General features: G+C 40.4%; 3 protein-coding genes across 4 annotated transcripts; all 3 read right to left on the bottom strand.

Annotated features, from left to right (window-relative positions):
• Positions 1 to 4,332: 4,332 nt before the first annotated feature.
• Positions 4,333 to 7,531, bottom strand: LOC139661589 (E3 ubiquitin-protein ligase TRIM39-like). The gene is made up of 2 exons (XM_071540074.1): positions 7,465 to 7,531; positions 4,333 to 6,314 (listed from the first exon to the last, which is right to left on the bottom strand). Exon 2 carries the CDS (start codon positions 6,296 to 6,298, stop codon positions 4,655 to 4,657), a length of 1,644 nt encoding a protein of 547 aa, XP_071396175.1. The 5' UTR covers positions 6,299 to 6,314; positions 7,465 to 7,531; the 3' UTR covers positions 4,333 to 4,654.
• Positions 7,532 to 8,491: 960 nt separating this feature from the next.
• LOC139661594 (E3 ubiquitin-protein ligase TRIM21-like) lies at positions 8,492 to 10,685 on the bottom strand. 2 transcript variants are annotated; one of them, XM_071540082.1, is made up of 2 exons: positions 9,996 to 10,685; positions 8,492 to 9,881 (listed from the first exon to the last, which is right to left on the bottom strand). In XM_071540082.1, exons 1-2 carry the CDS (start codon positions 10,683 to 10,685, stop codon positions 9,042 to 9,044), a joined length of 1,530 nt encoding a protein of 509 aa, XP_071396183.1. In that variant the 3' UTR covers positions 8,492 to 9,041. The 2 variants fall into 2 exon arrangements, with proteins under 2 accessions (XP_071396183.1, XP_071396182.1); XM_071540081.1 differs by having other exon boundaries at positions 8,492 to 10,685.
• Positions 10,686 to 13,198: 2,513 nt separating this feature from the next.
• Positions 13,199 to 16,371, bottom strand: LOC139661583 (E3 ubiquitin-protein ligase TRIM21-like). Its single transcript, XM_071540062.1, has 2 exons — positions 16,329 to 16,371; positions 13,199 to 15,175 (listed from the first exon to the last, which is right to left on the bottom strand). Exon 2 carries the CDS (start codon positions 15,157 to 15,159, stop codon positions 13,516 to 13,518), a length of 1,644 nt encoding a protein of 547 aa, XP_071396163.1. The 5' UTR covers positions 15,160 to 15,175; positions 16,329 to 16,371; the 3' UTR covers positions 13,199 to 13,515.
• Positions 16,372 to 20,856: the final 4,485 nt, after the last annotated feature.

A 20,856-nucleotide genomic window follows, 5' to 3' on the forward strand; every position in this document is an offset into this window, starting at 1 on the left:
AATGTCAATTTGTTTTGTGAAATGTTGCTGTCTATTGTCAATTGTTGTTGTGTCACTTATTGCCAGTTTCAACACAAACCTTTATTTTGAAGGTGTCACAGCTAGCGCCACTTCCTGTTACCTTGAGTGACAACAAATACATCCGATCAGTAACGACAAAGAAAGGACCTACCTTTTCCGTTTTCTGTGAAATGTTGAAATGTTTTCTCTTTTGCTGCTGTGTTTTGTGAAATGTTAAAGGCCCTATATGTAACAATGACACCCAGCGTTTAAAATGGGTACTGCAGTCCAAAATCAAAACATTGGAGGGCGTTGTCCCCCCCCACCCCCTCCTCCCCAGACTCGAAGCTCACGCGGGTTGCCAGGTGAAAACAGAAAGAAAACAGATACAGTTTCCATTTTCATAGATTGAAGAGCGTGAAGCTAATCAGTATGGTAGATAGTGGTAACATGAAGACAGGACTCTGACTGCTGGAACTTCCCGTTCCCCGGCCCCCTGCAGCACGGCAGACCGGAGACTCCGGTCAGGCTCCGGTACAGTTTACTAAGCTATGGTATGTAACCTAGCCTAGCAAATTTGCTTCACTTTGTCGGTACATAGCCAGCCGCCGACAGACAGGTGGTACAGAAGGGAATGAAACTACGGTATCATAGTGACTTACATTTGTCAGCAGACCATGGTGTTCCTCATTTCCTGTGTGTGTGCAGGTTGTAATCGCGTCGTTTAGTCCGCATTTGGCGTCTGGTTCCGACGTCCTGTGTCCGGTTCATGTGTCCTGCCTTCTGCCAGCTTGATTGGCCGTAATCGCCACATTTAATACAACTCCATACTCCGATTATGTTACTTGATTTGTGTTTAGTCAAGTTTGTTAGCGGTAGCATTTTCCATTAGCTGCAGCTCGTAGCATCAGAATAGTAAATGTTGGATAAGATATGTTCACAGTCTCTAGCTTTCAAATGCATCTCCAATATTTACCCGTATTTTACCACGGCTCTGGTCATGGAGCTTTTTCGAAAGAGGACGAGGCTTTTTCGGTCGGGTAGAATCCATCTCACTTGATCCAGTTCGTTTGCTTGCTTCCATGGCTGCAGTACGCTGTGTTTGCGTGCCAATTTGTTTCATATCTGGCAACCCGGGGTGTGGAAATGGGCAGTAGGGGGAGTCACACAGACCAAAACAAAAACAGACGTTCTGCTCCGGAACGGAAATTTCAAAGGAGAACATACTGGCCGTAGCATTGTTGTTGGAGAAGCCAATATTCAACTTAGCATGTTTCCTTAATATCTGATGACATATCATGGTCATTTTATGATTTAGTACAGTAAATATATTACATATTGGTCCTTTAATTTGTTATGTTAATTTGTTTTGTGAAATGTTGTGTTTTGTGAAATGTTAATTTGTTTTGTGTAATGATAATTTATTTTGTGAAATGTTTTTTATGAAATGTTGTGTTTTGTGAAATGTTAATTTGTTTTGTGAAATGTTGTTTTGTGAAATGTTGATTTGTATTGTGAAATGTTTTTGTCTTTTGTCAATTGTTGTTGTGTCACTTATTTCTGGTTTAAACACAAACTTTTATTTTGATGGTGTCACAGCTAGCCACTTCCTGTTACCTTGAGTGACAACAAATACATCCAATCAGTAACGACAAAGACCTACCTTTTCCATTTTCTGTGAAATGTTGAATTGTTTTCTCTTTTGCCGCTGTGTTTTGTGAAATGTTAATTTGTTTTGTGAAATGTTGTGTTTTGTGAAATGTTAATTTGTTTTTTGAAATGTTGTGTTTTGTGAAATGTTAATTTGTATTGTGAAATGTTGTGCTTTGTCAATTGTTTTTTGTGAAATGTTAATTTGTTTTGTGAAATGTTAATTTGTTTTGTGAAATGTTAATTTGTTTTGTGAAATGTTGTTTTGTGAAATGTTGTGTTTTGTGAAATGTTGTGTTTTGCACCTCAGGGTCACCGTAACTACAGAGTCTTTGCCATCGCTGCCTCAACCCTCTGAACTCCCTCCCTTCACACATCAGAAACTCAGACTCACTCCCTACATTCAAAAATAAACTCAAAACCCACCTCTTCAAAACTGCCTACAATATCTGACTCCCTCTGCCTCTCCAGAAATGAACAAACTGGCGACAGGAAACCAAACACTATTTTTTAAATTCTACTGTTTTACTACAATATGCTCATTCATGTAATTATTTTATTGTCTTCATTGATTATCATCACTTTGTATCAATTGTTTTATGCATTTTATGTAATTATTTTCTTGAAAGGCCTTGAACTTCCCTGGCAGCCCTGAGTTGTCCACCACTGTCAGCCATGCCTTCAGCTCACTGCTGGTCACCTGAGTGCTGCAGTGTCCTTCAGAGTGCAAATGAAAATCTTGCCCAGGCTCTTGACGGGATCTGGATACCTCCGAGGGAAAAGCTCAACTTGTCAGGCACCTTTTCCCTCTTCATAACCAGGGACCTGGACTTCGCTGGCTTGAACCTCATCCGTAACATACTTTTGATACATTTAATGAATATCTTTTCTTTTAATTACATTATAAAACTAATTTTCACCCAAACTGTCACCTAGTTTCACCCAAAACGTCACATTTGAGACAGCAGGGTTGTCTAGTGATTAGAGAGAGCATCCTTCCACCAGAGGATTCTGGTTCAATCCCACATGACAACAAGCATCCGCCCTAGGGATGGGAGATACTACTATTTTTATTCCATATGAAACCAAGTACTTTTGGATCGAGTACTGTAGTTGGATCCGGTGGTATCCATTATGATACCAAGTACATTTCCTGAATAATGTCACTTAAAACAACATAATGACCAAAGACATACAAGCATCATGTAAATGCTTTGTTTAAAACATTTCCAACTCAGCTGTGTTTAAACATCACATTTGTACTGTAAAAATAGTGCAGAATAGCATTGTGTGAGATAAAAGTTCCAACAATTTGAATAAGTTGTGTATGTATGTATGTATGTATGTGTGTGTGTGTGTGTGTGTGTGTGTGTGTGTGTATATATATGTATGTATGTGTGTGTGTGTGTTATGACCCATGGTCTTTCTGGGCTGGTCCTTTGCTTTGAGTCATGTTCCTCTCTCCCTCTCTCCTCTCTGTCTCTGTAGTGTGGGTGTGTTTGATGAGAAACAGGTACTGTGCTATGATTGGCTGGTGAGTGTGATTTGTGTAGGTGTAGGTGCGTCCATGACTGCTCCTAGGATATAAAGATGCTGCCACCAGTCCAGAGGGGCCTCTCTTCTTTTCCAGTTCCCAACACGGCAGCACCTTGTAGTTGATTCTGTAACTTTGTTTTGTCTGAGTAAGCTAATGGATTGTAGCTTTTTGCAGCCCTGGGAGCTGTAGGGATGGGTGGCCATTTTTTGTTGAAAGCCTGTTTTCTCCTGTTTTTTTTCTTGTTTAGGAGTTTAGTTAAAAAGTAGTTTTTGTTATTTTATTTCTGATACGTAAGTAAAGGTTGATTGGGCTTAGTTTAATTTTGTTTATTATTTTGTCTGTGTACCCACTCTGAAGTCTTTCTCCTTGTAAATATTAAAAAGTTTGGGGCTGTACTTCCTTGTTTGCTGGTTGTTCTTGGGAGCAGGAAAAGAGGGGAGCCACACCCCCTAGGCTGGGGCGTAACCTGTGTGTGTGCACGTGTGAGTGATTCAGGTTTTACATAAGTTTTGGAAATGTTGAACCCATCCAGACAGAAAGAACAGAGGAACTGCTCTCTCAACAGCAGACTGCTGACAGAGGACATTTCTGTCACCATCACTTATCATATTCTATAGAGGGCTTTCAGCTGGTGGATGCTGCCCTCTGGCGGCCATATTGGAGGTCCACAGCTCTTGGCAACAATGGCTGACAACAGCTGATTGTATTTCTAATCTTCTCATTTGCCATCTCATCAGTGTGGAATAGACCAGATTAATTTCTGTGCTCTATCTACCAATTACCTTTAGAACAATAACATCTTTCAAGCTTTGATATCAGTCAAATGTTAAATAATTTAAGCATTCTGGTAAATGGCAGTCATGTAACCATACAAGTGTGTTCCATTTGTATTTATTCATTCAAAAAAACATCTTTAAATGTGAGAAAAAAACTGCAGAATTACTCAGTCACTTCTTTTCAGTAATTGTGTCAACATACAATGTTCAGAATATGTACAATGATCTGACAATAATAACACATTTTTAATTGATCACAAAGACATGTTTAATTGATTTTAGCAAATGCTTCTGATTTCCGATATGACAGTACTGTGTAGAGTTACTATATTAGAATAAATTAGATTAAACTTAAAAGATCCCTGTGGAGAAATTAATCTTTTGCAGCAGTAAATTGTAAGAGGATACATACAAATATTTAGATATAAATAAAAAAATAGCAATAACCATTTTAACCAGAATCTGTAGTCAAAGGTTTACTGTATTTAACTTTAACATTGTTTCTTTATGACAAGGCATTCATTTTTCCAAGTAATAGAACGTTTTTTTTTTTGTTTTATTACAATTCTCCAACATTAAAATGACTTAGGTTACCTGAAAAAAATAGGAAAACATATATACTTCCCTTGAATATATAAATGTCTTATCTTAAATATCAATGAATCCAATCTGAGAAAAACTAATGATTAGTCTAATCTGTGTGATTGATAGGAGAGATGATCAGAGGGGCGGAGTTTTTACCACCATAATAAAAACTGGGACCAAAGAATGGGTAGAGTTTCTCAGTGAAGGTGCAGCCAGTAAAGGAGTAGATAAGAGCTGCAGCATCTACATCATAAAAGGAGACCAGACCCTCCTCATAATCCACAAACACCCCCACCTTCTGAGGCTTTGATTTCAGAGAGAGGACGACAGGAGGGTCAGCAAGAGCTTTGTACTTATTTCTATTCCTCAAACATACAGTCCAGTAGCCATTCTTGGGACTCAGTGTGATTAGACTCTTCCTGTTGATCGACCCTCTGGCCACTCCTAAATCCCACTCATTCTTCCCTTTAACCTGAACCTCGTAGTAAAATCTTCCTGAAGAGAAGCTCTGCTTTCCTAAGACACGGGCAGAATAAGAAAATCTCTCTGGGTTGTCTGGGAGATTCTTCTCTACATCACCACGATTTACTTGTTTCCCATCATCAGACAGGATGAGTTCAGGATGTGCTGTATCAGGATCCAGAGTCACATCCACTGCATACTGCTGGACCCTCTTCAGCTCAACATCAGCACACAGCTTCTCCATCTCTTTCCTGAGAGTCTCCTCCAGCTGAGCCACAGCTCTCCTCACAGTCCCCTCACATGATGAGCGATGGACACTGACCTCTGTCCAGTCCTTGGTGTGTGGAGGAGTGTTCAGGGATGGGAAGCTTTGGAGGAGGTGGAGGTGGTCTTCAGTGCGTGAGAGCTGCTCCACCTCAGCGGTTCTCTTCATCAGCTCAGAGATTTCCTGTTCCAGCTCTTTGATGAAGCCTTCAGCCTGTTTCTCTGTTGTTTTCTGCTTCTCTTGGATCGTCTCAATGAGCTCAGCCTGGCCTCTCTCCACAGACTGCATCAGAGCGGTGAAGACTAGCACACTGTCTGCTATCTCTCTGTCTGCATCTTCCTTGCTGAGCTCTACTGAGTGTTTGATCTCCTGAATCTTCAGTCGTCTCTCCTGGATCTTCTGCTGAATTTCAGCCTCCGTCTTCCCCAGCTCAGCCTTCTTTCCTTCATATCCTTCTTCCATAGGAACAATTTGATGTGGCTTATGGTCTAAAACAGTGCAGAGCAGACAAACACACATCTGGTCCGTCCTGCAGAACAGCTCCAGCGGTCTGTCATGCTTCTTACACATCCTGCCTTCCAGGTTCTCCACAGGATCGATCAGCTTGTGTCTTTTCAGGCCCGTCATTCTCTGATGAGGCTCCAGGTGAGTCTCACAGTAGGAGGCCAGACACACCAGGCAGGACTTCAGGGCCTTCAGTTTGGTCCCAGTGCAGACGTCACAGGGAACTTCTCCTGGTTTGGCACATCTTTGGTCTCGGCAGCTGTTGGCTTTCATCTGAGCTGACTTTCTGAACTGAGCAGCTATCTCAGATAATAAACTACTGACATGCACCTCAGGTCTTCTGTCAAAAACCTCTTTACACATGGGACATTGGCACTGGACACTAATATCCCAGTGCTGTGTGATGCAGTTTTTGCAGAAGTTGTGTCCACATGGTATGGCGACTGGATCAGTGAACACATCCAGACAGATGGAGCACAGAAACTGCTCTTCAGATAGGAGACTGCTGGCAGCGGACATATCTAGACACTGAGACCTAAAGTGAAAGTGTGAAATAACAACATTGTTATACAGAATTATTGAATAATAATAGCTTAAACAAATATTTAAGTTGGATTACATGAAATAAAAACTTAAAAATAGCTGCATCATGGCCATTTTTTGACTGATTCTTCAGCTACTTTCAAACAAAATAAAGGCAAGTCCAAGAAGCCTGCATACCAAATTTTTTAGATATAAAATGATCCAGCAGTGGTTTTGGTTGCAGGCGGACACACCCACTGCCAAAAGGTCGACGCCCAGAAACGTCCCAAACATTCAGAAATAATAAAATCCAGGCAGAAGGCAGCAGGCTCTCTGCAGACACACACACTGTCACACACTACCAATGGGCCAGAAGTCATGATTGAGTCGGATCATTTTTGGATGAGGTTATGCTATTTCAAGGGGGAAAATCCTGCTCAGTCTGCCTTTATTAGAATAATGCTGATAGTAATAATAATTATGAAGATTATGGGTCTAACTATAGTATATTTGTGCCTTTCTGGTTGTTGGTATGTGGCCACAGTTTGTCTATTGTGTTTCTTTTTATTGCAAAACAGACACACACACATTTTACATTAATTCACAAGGAAAGACAGCACAAGAATACAAGGAATGAAACATGTTGCATCAACATTGTCTACTGTATTTCTTTACATTTCATGTGTTTCTCTATATTTCTCTGTGCCATTATGTTTATTGTTATCGTGCTTTGCTGTGCTTTTAGTTTTTCAACAAACATTTTCTGTGTTTCTCTCTACCAGATGATCCAGCCTGTATTTCCCTCTGGGTCTCGATGGCTATATAGGTAAGGCCTCACCTGTGTTCAGCTGACGGCCTGATGAAGACCATGCTGCTCCAAACATGTTGGCTTTTTTAATCTTCCTGTTGGTTTAGCCATGCTGATAAAGGCTTTTTAAATTACTGGACACTCCTTAGCTCTCCTCTTTTTCTCTTTAAGACTGCCTGAAACGCCATCTGAGTCTCTTTTTGGACTTATTTTTCTCTACTAAGCGGAAATCATTTTGACAAAGTTATATTGCGCTTGATTGAAATCTTGCCGGTACAAACTGAACACGGGAAGTTTTCAAGTTTGTGTTATCGCTCTCTGTTTAAACACAGTAAATATTATCTGCTGTACTCACCTCTAGTTCTATTTTCTTTGAAAAGAAACAGAGAGACTTTTCTTGACTGCAGCAATCTTGTCGTTTTGAGTTACTTTCACTTTCTATTCCGGAATGTGCCGCTGAAACTCTCCTCTGTTTCCAGTGTCGCTCCGCCTTTTACTGCCGTTACATTAGTAATGTTTTGTTGCCAAATTCAGCTTTAAGGAAGACACTGATGATGATGTAGTATGGAAACGTTTGTCTCTATGTTTTTGCACTTTTTCGCGGCACCAAGCATGGCTAAATAAATACCATTAAAGGAATTTGCCTCAGACTTTCTGCAGCTCAACTAAACCCAATCTGATCTGATTCAGTTTTAGACATGATTGTAGTGACATTCCTTTGGCAGAAGATCAATTTAATTCACATCTTTCATTTCCCAGTTGTCATCACAGCATCAGTCTGCTGTATTGTCGTCAGTCTTCCTGTGCAGCTGTTCATACAGCAGCACACACCTGAACTCTGTCTTCATCACATCTTCATCATCACAGTGTGAGTGTGTGTGTTGTTGCTTCTTTGATTTGTCGTTCATTCAGAGTGTGATCCTCCTCTCCCAGTGTGTGTGATTCAGGTTTTACACAAGTTGTGTGAATTGTTGAGCCCATCCAGACAGAAAGAACAGAGGAACTGCTCTCTCAACAGCAGACTGCTGACAGAGGACATTTCTGTCACCATCACTTATCATATTCTATAGAGGGCTTTCAGCTGGTGGATGCTGCCCTCTGGCGGCCATATTGGAGGTCCACAGCTCATGGCAACAATGGCTGACAACAGCTGATTGTATTTCTAATCTTCTGATTTGGCGTCTCATCAGTGTGGAATAGACCAGATTCATTTCTGTGCTCTAACTGCCAATTACCTTTAGAACAATAACATCTTTCAAGCTTTGATATCAGTCAAATGTTAAATAATTTAAGCATTGTAGTAAATAGCAGTCATGTAACCATACAAGTGTGTTCCATTTGTTTTTATTCATTAAAAAAATAAAATCTTTAAATGTGAGGAACAAATTGCAGAATTACTTCTTATTCATAAACTGTTCTTCAGTAATTGTGTCAACATACAAAGCTCAGAATATGTACAATGATCTGATAATAATAACACATTTTTGATTGATCACCCAGACGTGTTTAAGTGATTTTACCAAATGCTTCTGATTTCTGATGACATTACTGTGCAGAGTTATTATATTAGAACAGATTAGATTAAACTTTAATGATCCCTGTGGGGAAATTAATCTTTTGCAGTATTAAACTGTAATAGGATACATGGAAAAAAAAAAAGGATACAAATGAGAAAAGAGCATTAACCATTTTAACCAGAATCTGTAGTCAAACCTTTACTGTATTTAACTTTAAGAAACATTATTTCTTTCATACAAGACATTCCTTTTGCCAAAAAGTAGAAAGCTATAAAATGATTTTTGTCGTTTTATTACAATTCTCCAACATTAAAATGACTTACAAAAATAGGAAAACATATATACTTCCCTTGAATATGTGAATGTGTTATCTTAAATATCAACGAATCCTGTCTGAGAAAAACTAATGATTAGTCTAATCTGTGTGATTGACAGGAGAGATGATCAGAGGGGCGGAGTTTTTACCACCATTATAAAAACTGGGACCAAAGAATGGGTAGAGTTTCTCAGTGAAGCTGCAGCCAGTAAAGGAGTAGATAAGAACTGCAGCATCTACATCATAAAAGGAGACCAGACCCTCCTCATAATCCACAAACACCCCCACCTTCTGAGGTTTTGATTTCAGAGAGAGGAGGACAGGAGGGTCAGCAAAAGCTTTGTACCCATTTTCATTACTCAACCATACAGTCCAGTAGCCATTCTTGGGACTCAGTGTGATTAGTCCCTTCCTGTTGATCGACCCTCTGGCCACTCCTAAACCCCACTCAGTCTTCCCTTTAACCTGAACCTCATAGTAAAATCTTCCTGAAGAGAAGCTCTGCTTTCCTAAGACACGGGCAGAATAAGAAAATCTCTCTGGGTTGTCTGGGAGATTCTTCTCTACATCACCATGATTCACTTGTTTCCCATCATCAGACAGGATGAGAGTGGGATGTGCTGTATCAGGATCCAGAGTCACATCCACTGCATACTGCTGGACCCTCTGTAGCTCAACATCAACACTCAGCTTCTCCTTCTCTTTCCTGAGAGTCTCCTCCAGCTGAGCCACAGCTCTCCTCACAGTCCCCTCACATGATGAGCGATGGACACTGACCTCTGTCCAGTCCTTGGTGTGTGGAGGAGTGTTCAGGGATGGGAAGCTTTGGAGGAGGTGGAGGTGGTCTTCAGTGCGTGAGAGCTGCTCCACCTCAGCGGTTCTCTTCATCAGCTCAGAGATTTCCTGTTCCAGCTCTTTGATGAAGCCTTCAGCCTGTTTCTCTGTTGTTTTCTGCTTCTCTTGGATCGTCTCAATGAGCTCAGCCTGGCCTCTCTCCACAGACTGCATCAGAGCAGTGAAGACCCGCACACTGTCTGCTATCTCTCTGTCTGCATCTTCCTTGCTGAGCTCTACTGAGTGTTTGATCTCCTGAATCTTCAGGCGTCTCTCCTGGATCTTCTGCTGAATTTCAGCCTCCGTCTTCCCCAGCTCAGCCTTCTTTCCTTCATATCCTTCCTTCAGAGGGACAAATTGATGTAGCTTGTGGTCTGACTCAGTGCAGAACTGACAAACACACATCTGGTCCGTCTTGCAGAACAGCTCCAGCGGTCTGTCATGCTTCTTACACATCCTGCCTTCCAGGTCCTCCACAGGATCGATCAGCTTGTGTCTTTTCAGGCCCGTCATTCTCTGATGAAGCTCCAGGTGAGTCTCACAGTAGGAGGCCAGACACACCAGGCAGGACTTCAGGGCCTTCAGTTTGGTCCCAGTGCAGACGTCACAGGGAACTTCTCCTGGTTTGGCACATTGTTGGTCTGGGCAGCTGCTGGCTTTCATCTGAGCTGACTTTCTGAACTGAGCAGCTATCTCAGATAATAAACTACTGACATGCAGCTCAGGTCTTCTGTCAAAAACCTCTTTACACATGGGACACTGGCACTGGACACTAATATCCCAGTGCTGTGTGATACAGTTTTTACAGAAGTTGTGTCCACATGGTATGGCGACTGGATCAGTGAACACATCCAGACAGATGGAGCACAGAAACTGCTCTTCAGATAGGAGACTGCTGGCAGCGGACATATCTAGACACCGAGACCTAAAGTGAAAGTGTGAAATAACAACAATGTTATACAGAACCTTTCAATGATAATAGCTTAACATTTTTTTGACAATTCTTCATCTACTTTCAAACAAAGTAAAGGCAAGTCCAAGAAGCCCAAATTTTTTAGATATATATTTTAGATATAAAAGGGTTCAGCAGTGGTTTTGGTTGCAGGCGGACACACCCACTGCCAAAAGGTCGACGCCCAGAAACGTCCCAAACATTCAGAAATAATAAAATCCAGGCAGAAGGCAGCAGGCTCTCTGCAGACACACACACTGTCACACACTACCAATGGGCCAGAAGTCATGATTGAGTCGGATCATTTTTGGATGAGTTTATGCAATTTCAAGGGGGAAAATCCTGCTCAGTCTGCCTTTATTAGAATAATGCTGATAGTAATAATAATTATGAAGATTATGGGTCTAACTATAGTATATTTGTGCCTTTCTGGTTGTTGGTATGTGACGACAGTTTGTCTATTGTGTTTATTTTTTTATTGCAAAACAGACACACACACATTTTACATTAATTCACAAGGAAAGACAGCACAAGAATACAAGGAATGAAACATCTTGCATCAACACTGTCTACTGTATTTCTTTATATTTCATGTGTTTCTTTATATTTCTCTGTGCCATTATGTTTATTGTTATCTTGCTTTGCAGTGCTTTTAGTTTTTTGACAAACATTTTCTGTGTTTCTCTCTACCAGATGATCCAGCCTGTATTTCCCTCTGGTCTCGATGGCTATATAGGTAAGGCCTCACCTGTGTTCAGCTGACGGCCTGATGAAGACCATGCTGCTCCAAACATGTTGGCTTTTTTAATCTTCCTGTTGGTTTAGCCATGCTGATAAAGGCTTTTTTAAATTACTGGACACTCCTTAGCTCTCCTCTTTTTCACTTCAAGACTGCTCGAAACGCCAGTGGAGTCTCTTTTTGGACTTCTTTTTTTCTACTAAGCGAAAATCTGTTTGACGATCAAATTGCGCTTCATTAAAATCTTACCGGTACAAACTGAACACGGGAAGTTTTCAAGTTTGTGTTATCGCTCTCTGTTTAAACACAGTAAATATTATCTGCTGTACTCACCTCTAGTTCTATTTTCTTTGGAGACAGACTTTTCTTGACTGCAGCAATGTTGTCGTTTTGAGTTACTTTCACTTTCTATTCCGCAATGTGACGCTGAAACTCTCCTCTGTTTCCAGTGTCGCTCCGCCTTTTACTGCAGTTACATTAGTAATGTTTTGTTGCCAAATTCAGTTTTGATCATGATTACAGTGACATACATTTGACAGAAGATAGATTTAATTAATATCTCTCGTTTGAATTATAGTTTAAAACTCACTGCCGCCCAAATTGTCACCCAGTTTGACACTAAATGCCCCATTAGGGGCGGCGGGTGGCTTTCTTTCTTGTTGCCTAATTCAGTTTTAAAGAAGACACTGATGATGATGTAGTGTGGAAACGTTTGTATGTTTTTACACTTTCCTGCGGCACCAAGCATGGCTAAATAAATACCATTAAAGGATTTTGCCTCAGACTTTCTGCAGCTCAACTAAACCCAATCTGATCTAATTCAGTTTTAGACATGATTGTAGTGACATTCCTTTGGCAGAAGATCAATTTAATTCACATCTTTCATTTCCCAGTTGTCATCACAGAATCAGTCTGCTGTATTGTCGCCAGTCTTCCTGTGCAGCTGTTCATACAGCAGCACACACCTGAACTCTGTCTTCATCACATCTTCATCATCACAGTGTGAGTGTGTGTGTTGTTGCTTCCTTGATTTGTCGTTCATTCAGAGCGTGATCCTCCTCTCCCAGTGTGTGTGATTCAGGTTTTACACAAGTTGTGTGAATTGTTGAGCCCATCCAGACAGAAAGAACAGAGGAACTGCTCTCTCAACAGCAGACTGCTGACAGAGGACATTTCTGTCACCATCACTTATCATATTCTATAGAGGGCTTTCAGCTGGTGGATGCTGCCCTCTGGCGGCCATATTGGAGGTCCACAGCTCATGGCAACAATGGCTGACAACAGCTGATTGTATTTCTAATCTTCTGATTTGGCGTCTCATCAGTGTGGAATAGACCAGATTCATTTCTGTGCTCTAACTGCCAATTACCTTTAGAACAATAACATTTTTCAAGCTTTGATATCAGTCAAATGTTAAATAATTTAAGCATTGTGGTAAATAGCAGTCATGTGACCATACAAGTGTGTTCCGTTTTTATTCATTCAAAAAAAATCTTTAAATGTGAGAAACAAATTGCAGAATTACTTCTTATTCATAAACTGCTCTTCAGTAATTGTGTCAGAATAAAATTTTCAGAATATGTACAATGATCTGACAATAATAACATGATTTTTAATTGATCACCTAGACATGTTTAATTGATTTTAGCAAACGCTTCTGATTTCCGATATGACATTACTGTGCAGAGTTATTAGATTATAATAGATTAGATTAAACTTTAATGATCCCTGTGGCGAAATTAATCTTTTGCAGCAGTAAATTGTAATAGGATACATAAAAAAGGATATAAATGAGAAAAGAGCATTAACCATTTTAACCAGAATCTGTAGTCAAAAGTTTACCGTATTTAACTTTAACATTGTTTCTTTATGACAAGACATTCATTTTGCCAAGAAATAGAACGTTTTTGTTGTTTTACTACAATTCTCCAACATTAAAATGACTTAGGTTACCTAACAAGTAGGAAAACATATATACTTCCCTTGAATATATAAATGTCTTATCTTAAATATCAATTAATCCTATCTGAGAAAAACGAATGATTTGTCTAATCTGTGTGATTGACAGGAGAGATGATCAGAGGGCCGGAGGTTTCACCACCATTATTACGATAAAGACCAAAGAATGGGTAGAGCTTCTCAGTGAAGCTGCAGCCAGTAAAGGAGTAGATAAGAGCTGCAGCATCTACATCATGAAAGGAGACCAGACCCTCCTCATAATCCACAAACACCCCCACCTTCTGAGGCTTCGATTTCAGAGAGAGGAGGACAGCAGGGTCAGCAAGAGCTGTGTACTCATTTCCATTACTCAGCCATACAGTCCAGTAGCCTTTCTTGAGACTCATTGTGATTCTTTTCTTCCTGTTGATCGACCCTTTGGCCACTCCTAAACCCCAGTCAGTCTTCCCTTTAACCTGAACCTCGTAGTAAAATCTTCCTGAAGAGAAGCTCTGCTTTCCTAAGACAATGGCATACACGGAAAATCTCTCTGGGTTGTCTGGGAGATTCTTCCTTACATCACCACGATTTACTTGTTTCGCATCATCAGACAGGATGAGAATGGGATGTGCTGTATCAGGATCCAGAGTCACATCCACTGCAGACTGCTGGACGCTCTTCAGCTCAACATCAACACTCAGCTTCTCCTTCTCTTTCCTGAGAGTCTCCTCCAGCTGAGCCACAGCTCTCCTCACAGTCCCCCCACATGATGAGCGATGGACACTGACCTCTGTCCAGTCCTTGGTGTGTGGAGGAGTGTTCAGGGATGGGAAGCTTTGGAGGAGGTGGAGGTGGTCTTCAGTGCGTGAGAGCTGCTCCACCTCAGCGGTTCTCTTCATCAGCTCAGAGATTTCCTGTTCCAGCTCTTTGATGAAGCCTTCAGCCTGTTTCTCTGTTGTTTTCTGCTTCTCTTGGATCGTCTCAATGAGCTCAGCCTGGCCTCTCTCCACAGACTGCATCAGAGCGGTGAAGACCCGCACACTGTCTGCTATCTCTCTGTCTGCATCTTCCTTGCTGAGCTCTACTGAGTGTTTGATCTCCTGAATCTTCAGTCGTCTCTCCTGGATCTTCTGCTGAATTTCAGCCCCCGTCTTCCTCAGCTCAGCCTTCTTTCCTTCATATCCTTCCTTCAGAGGGACAAAGTGATGTGACTTGTGGTCTGACTCAGTGCAGAACTGACAAACACACATCTGGTCCATCTTGCAGAACAGCTCCAGCGGTCTGTCATGCTTCTTACACATCCTGCCTTCCAGGTCCTCCACAGGATCGATCAGCTTGTGTCTTTTCAGGCCCGTCATTCTCTGATGAGGCTCCAGGTGAGTCTCACAGTAGGAGGCCAGACACACCAGGCAGGACTTCAGGGCCTTCAGTTTGGTCCCAGTGCAGACGTCACAGGGAACTTCTCCTGGTTTGGCACATCGTTGGTCTGGGCAGCTGCTGGCTTTCATCTGAGCTGACTTTCTGGACTGAGCAGCCATCTCGGATATTAAAGTATTGACATGCAGCTCAGGTCTTGTGTTGAAAAGCTTTTTACACATGGGACACTGGCACTGGACACTAATATCCCAGTGCTGTGTGATGCAGTTTTTGCAGAAGTTGTGTCCACATGGTATGGCGACTGGATCAGTGAACACATCCAGACAGATGGAGCACAGAAACTGCTCTTCAGATAGGAGACAGCTGGCAGCGGACATATCTAGACACTGAGACCTAAAGTGAAAGTGTGAAATAACAACATTGTTATACAGAATTATTGAATAATAATAGCTTAAACAAATATTTAAGTTGGATTACATGAAATAAAAACTTAAAAATAGCTGCATCATGGCCATTTTTTGACTGATTCTTCAGCTACTTTCAAACAAAATAAAGGCAAGTCCAAGAAGCCTGCATACCAAATTTTTTAGATATAAAATGATCCAGCAGTGGTTTTGGTTGCAGGCGGACACACCCACTGCCAAAAGATCGACGCCCAGAAACGTCCCAAACATTCAGAAATAATAAAATCCAGGCAGAAGGCAGCAGGCTCTCTGCAGACACACACACTGTCACACACTACCAATGGGCCAGAAGTCATGATTGAGTCGGATCATTTTTGGATGAGTTTATGCTATTTCAAGGGGAAAAATCCTGCTCAGTATGCCTTTATTAGAATAATGCTGATAGTAATAATAATTATGAAGATTATGGGTCTAACTATAGTATATTTGTCCCTATCTGGTTGTTGGTATGTGGCCACAGTTTGTCTATTGTGTTTCTTTTTATTGCAAAACAGACACACACACATTTTACATTAATTCACAAGGAAAGACAGCACAAGAATACAAGGAATGAAACATGTTGCATCAACATTGTCTATTGTATTTCTTTACATTTCATGTGTTTCTCTATATTTCTCTGTGCCATTATGTTTATTGTTATCGTGCTTTGCTGTGCTTTTAGTTTTTTGACAAACATTTTCTGTGTTTCTCTCTACCAGATGATCCAGCCTGTATTTCCCTCTGGGTCTCGATGGCTATATAGGTAAGGCCTCACCTGTGTTCAGCTGACGGCCTGATGAAGACCATGCTGCTCCAAACATGTTGGCTTTTTTAATCTTCCTGTTGGTTTAGCCATGCTGATTAAGGCTTTTTAAATTACTGGACACTCCTTAGCTCTCATCTTTTTCTCTTTAGGACTAGCTGAAACGCCAGCGGAGTCTCTTTTTGGACTTCTTTTTCTCTACTAATAGCGAAAATCATTTTGACAAAGTTATATTGCGCTTCAATGAAATCTTGCCGGTACAAACTGAAAAACGGGAAGTTTTCAAGTTTGTGTTATCGCTCTCTGTTTAAACACAGTAAATATTATCTGCTGTACTCACCTCTAGTTCTATTTTCTTTGGAGAGAAACAGACTTTTCTCGACTGCAGCAATGTTGTCGTTTTAAGTTACTTTCACTTTCTATTCCGGAATGTGTCGCTGAAACTCTCCTCTGTTTCCAGAGTCGCTCCGCCTTTTACTGCAGTTACATTACTAATGTTTTGATGAAGTTTTGATCATGATTACAGTAACATACATTTGACAGAAGATACATTTAATTAATATCTCTCGTTTGAATTATAGTTTAAAACTCACTGTCGCCCAAATTGTCACCCAGTTTGACACTAAATGATTTTCCTCAGACTTTCTGCAGCTCAACTAAACCCAATCTGATCTGATTCAGTTTTAGACATGATTGTAGTGACATTCCTTTGGCACAAGATCAATTTAATTCACATCTTTCATTTCCCAGTTGTCATCACAGCATCAGTCTGCTGTATTGTCGTCAGTCTTCCTGTGCAGCTGTTCATACAGCAGCACACACCTGAACTCTGTCTTCATCACATCTTCATCATTACAGTGTGAGTGTGTGTGTTGTTGCTTCTTTGATTTGTCGTTCATTCAGAGTGTGATCCTCCTCTCCCAGTGTGTGTGATTCAGGTTTTACACAAGTTGTGTGAATTGTTGAGCCCAGCAGAGGAACTGCTCTCTCAACAGCAGACTGCTGACAGAGGACATTTCTGTCTGCCTCCCCTGGCCACAATGCCAGGGTTCTCTTCATGTTTATGTTTATGTTTATTTATTTAGATCCCCATTAGCTACTGTACTGTAACAGCAGCTACTCTTCCTGGGGTCTCCATTAGCATCCCCAACAACACGTCAACAACAGAAAATACATCAATACACATCCGCAACATCCATACCCACAATAGGACTCAACACACAACACAACCACTAAGACACACAGCAACAAACACCAACTCAAAGCCTGTCTAATACATTCAAAAGCTCTATATAATAATTTCATCTCTTTAGTAACTGAGAAAAAGAAAAAATTCACTTAGCAACTCATCCACTAAATCACAAATAAAAGTGGGATGGATAGCTCAAAAACAAGTCATATAATATTCTACCTTATTCCTTGTGTAAACAAATACAATTTTAACTTCTTGTTAAAACATGTTGTATTACTTTCTGAAATCAAAAAACTTGGTAATGAATTCCATGCCATCATTACTCGATAATGCACTGTTCTCTGTATTAACCTAGTTCTACACGGAGGCAACAGAAAACGACCCTCTAATGACTGCCGAATAGAATGATGATGTCTATCTGAAAGAAATGACAGATTACTATAAAGTATGTCTGGTGTTTTAGTTATGATATTTTTAATAAAGCACACTAGAGAATAATGCAACCTGCTTTTTACACTTAACCAAGCCAGCTGATTATGCATTGTGCTTACTCTTGTTCGATATGGGCAGTTAAGAGCAATGCGAGCTGCTTTGTTTTGAGCTACCTGTAACCTATTCAAATTACTTTCTGTTGTATTGGACCAAATCACTGAACAATAATCTAACTGTGATAACACTAAAGCTTGCACTAATCGTTTGGTTAGATAGCTAGGCATGTATTTCCTGCAGTGTTTTATAGCAGCCATGCCTCTGCCCATGTTTACCACCATTTGATCAATTTGGCCGTTCCAAGACATTTTACTATCAACAGTGATCCCTAATAACTTTGCATCTGTTACTTGTTCAATATCTATACCTCCTATAGTTAAGTGTACAATTGGTGCGACTTTTAATGAATATTTTGAACCAAATACCATACATTTTTTGTCTTTTCTATATTAAGAACCAATTTATTTACTGTTACCCATTCTTCTATCAACTTTAATTCCTCATTTAAAACCCTACTAAGTTCTCCAGTTGTGTGTGCTGATGCATAGATTGTTGAATCGTCTGCATACGTCGCAATGGTGGTATAATTCAAAATTAGAGGTAAATCATTTGTAAAAATGGAAAACAAAAGCGGCCCTAAACAACTTCCTTGAGGCACTCCACAACTTACTGCTCTTACCTCAGAATAACTACCATTAAAGTGTACTGTATATTTCCTGTTGGTGAGATAACTTTTCATCCAGGCAGCAGCAGATTCTTCAAAGCCATAACAGCTCAACTTATTCAATAACAACTTATGATCAAGTATATCAAATGCTGCACTCAAATCTAACAATACGGTACCAACGACTTTTTTCTCATCAATTTCTTTCATCCAGTCATCAGTCATCTGAGTTAATGCCGTAGTTGTAGAGTGCCCCTTTTTATATGCATGCTGATACACCGTATTTAAATCATTTTTAAAGAAATACTTTTGGATTTGCTCATATACTATTCTCTCCATAATTTTACTCAAGGCGGGTAGTAGGCTTATTGGGCGACTATTTTTTACCTGAGTATGGTTCTTTACCATTCTTAGCTAGTGGAACAATCTTGGCTATTTTCCATTCTGACAGACAAATACATTTTTCTAAACTTAAATTAATGATGTAAGAAATAGGTAGAGCAATCAATTCTGCTACAGGTTATAGTAGCCTCACATCAAGGTTATCAACACCTGAAGGTTTTTCTTTACTTGCTTGTAATAATTTCTCTATTGTACCAATACTAACATTTTCAAATTTAAACTTACATGATTTATTACTCATTATTCTGTCTTTTATTAATCTGCCTGAAAGCCCATCTTCTTCATGTCTGAGATCCATACCATCTCGCAATTCCTGAATTTTATTACTGAAATAATAACTTAAACAATTAGCAATGTCCATTGGTTTAGTAAGAAATTTTCCATCTGCTTCCAAAAAGGATGGTGTTGGTTTAACTCTTCTTCCCATTATTTCATTAAGTGCATTCCATATTTTTCTACTGTCTAATTTAGCATCGTTAATTCTATTTTGATAGTTAATCCTTTTTTTCATTTTGTTCAATTTTGTTACATAATTCCTTAATTTACAATATATACTCCACTGTAATGTATCACCCGATTTGGTTGCTTCTGCCTTGGCTCGGTTTCTTTGCACCATGTATTCTTTGAGTTCTTGGTCCAGCCATGGAGCCATAACATTTCTCACAGTTTGCTTTCTTACAGGGGCATGTTTGTCCATAATTGGCATTAACAAGTTAGTGAAAACATCCAAAGCTAAATCAGGATCTTCCTCCTGTAGAACTGTTGACCAGTCAATATTTCTTACTTCATGTCCCATGGACTTCAGCTCTGCCTTTATTACCATCCAACGGCATCTTATGATAAACCTCACCATCTCTCTGTCCCCCCTCTCCTCATCCGCTGGGTTCACAGTTTCCTCAGTCAGCAGACCCCAAACCGTCAGGGTGGGCACTGGGCACCACCACATCATCAACCATCATCATCAACACCGGAGCCCCCCAAGGCTGTTCTGAGCCCCTTTCTGTACACCCTTTACACCAATGACTGTCTCAGCCCCTCCTCCATCACAAAATACTTCAAATATTCAGATGACACAGCCATACTTGCACTCCTTAAGGACAATAATTCAGTGACAGTCTATCAACACTCCATCTCCCACTTCACTCAGTGGTGTACAGATAACCAACTACACCTCAATGTCTCTAAGACAAAGGAACTCCAGCACCCCCCACCGCCTCATCTCCATCAACAATTAAACAGTCAAACAAACTCCTCAAAATCAAACACGTTGCCTCTGAGACCATCAGTCTCCCTACTCCTAACCTCTATCTAATTAATATCTCTTGTTTGAATTATAGTTTAAAACTCACTGTCAAATTGTCACCCAGTTTGAGACTAAACGTCCCATTAGGGGCGGCGGGTGGCTTTTTGTCTTGTTGCCTAATTCAGTTTTAAAGAAGACACTGATGATGATGTAGTATGGAAACATTTGTCTCTATGTTTTTACACTTTTTTTCGGCACCAAGCATGGCTAAATAAATACCATTAAAGGAATTTGCCTCAGACTTTCTGCAGTTCAACTAAACCCAATCTGATCTGATTCAGTTTTAGACATGATTGTAGTGACATTCCTTTGGCAGAAGATCAATTTAATTCACATCTTTCATTTCCCAGTTGTCATCACAGCATCAGTCTGCTGTATTGTCGTCAGTCTTCCTGTGCAGCTGTTCATACAGCAGCACACACCTGAACTCTGTCTTCATCACATCTTCATCATTACAGTGTGAGTGTGTGTGTGTTGTTGCTTCTTTGATTTGTCGTTCATTCAGAGTGTGATCCTCCTCTCCCAGTGTGTGTGATTCAGGTTTTACACAAGTTGTGTGAATTGTTGAGCCCATCCAGACAGAAAGAACAGAGGAACTGCTCTCTCAACAGCAGACTGCTGACAGAGGACATTTCTGTCACCATCACTTATCATATTCTATAGAGGGCTTTCAGCTGGTGGATGCTGCCCTCTGGCGGCCATATTGGAGGTCCACAGCTCATGGCAACAATGGCTGACAACAGCTGATTGTATTTCTAATCTTCTGATTTGGCGTCTCATCAGTGTGGAATAGACCAGATTCATTTCTGTGCTCTAAC

This window comes from Centroberyx affinis, unplaced genomic scaffold (genome assembly GCF_046629955.1).
Source record: "Centroberyx affinis isolate AG114_WGS23_722 - 3 ecotype Tasmania unplaced genomic scaffold, CSIRO-AGI_Caff_v1 ptg003561l_1, whole genome shotgun sequence".
Lineage (NCBI taxonomy): Eukaryota > Metazoa > Chordata > Actinopteri > Beryciformes > Berycidae > Centroberyx > Centroberyx affinis.

What these genes read in the sequence shown, in the direction of transcription:
- LOC139661589 (XM_071540074.1), bottom strand. Translation starts at nt 6,298, where the DNA reads ATGTCCGCTGCCAGCAGTCTCCTATCTGAAGAGCAGTTTCTGTGCTCC.
- LOC139661594 (XM_071540081.1), bottom strand. Translation starts at nt 10,685, where the DNA reads ATGTCCGCTGCCAGCAGTCTCCTATCTGAAGAGCAGTTTCTGTGCTCC.
- LOC139661583 (XM_071540062.1), bottom strand. Translation starts at nt 15,159, where the DNA reads ATGTCCGCTGCCAGCTGTCTCCTATCTGAAGAGCAGTTTCTGTGCTCC.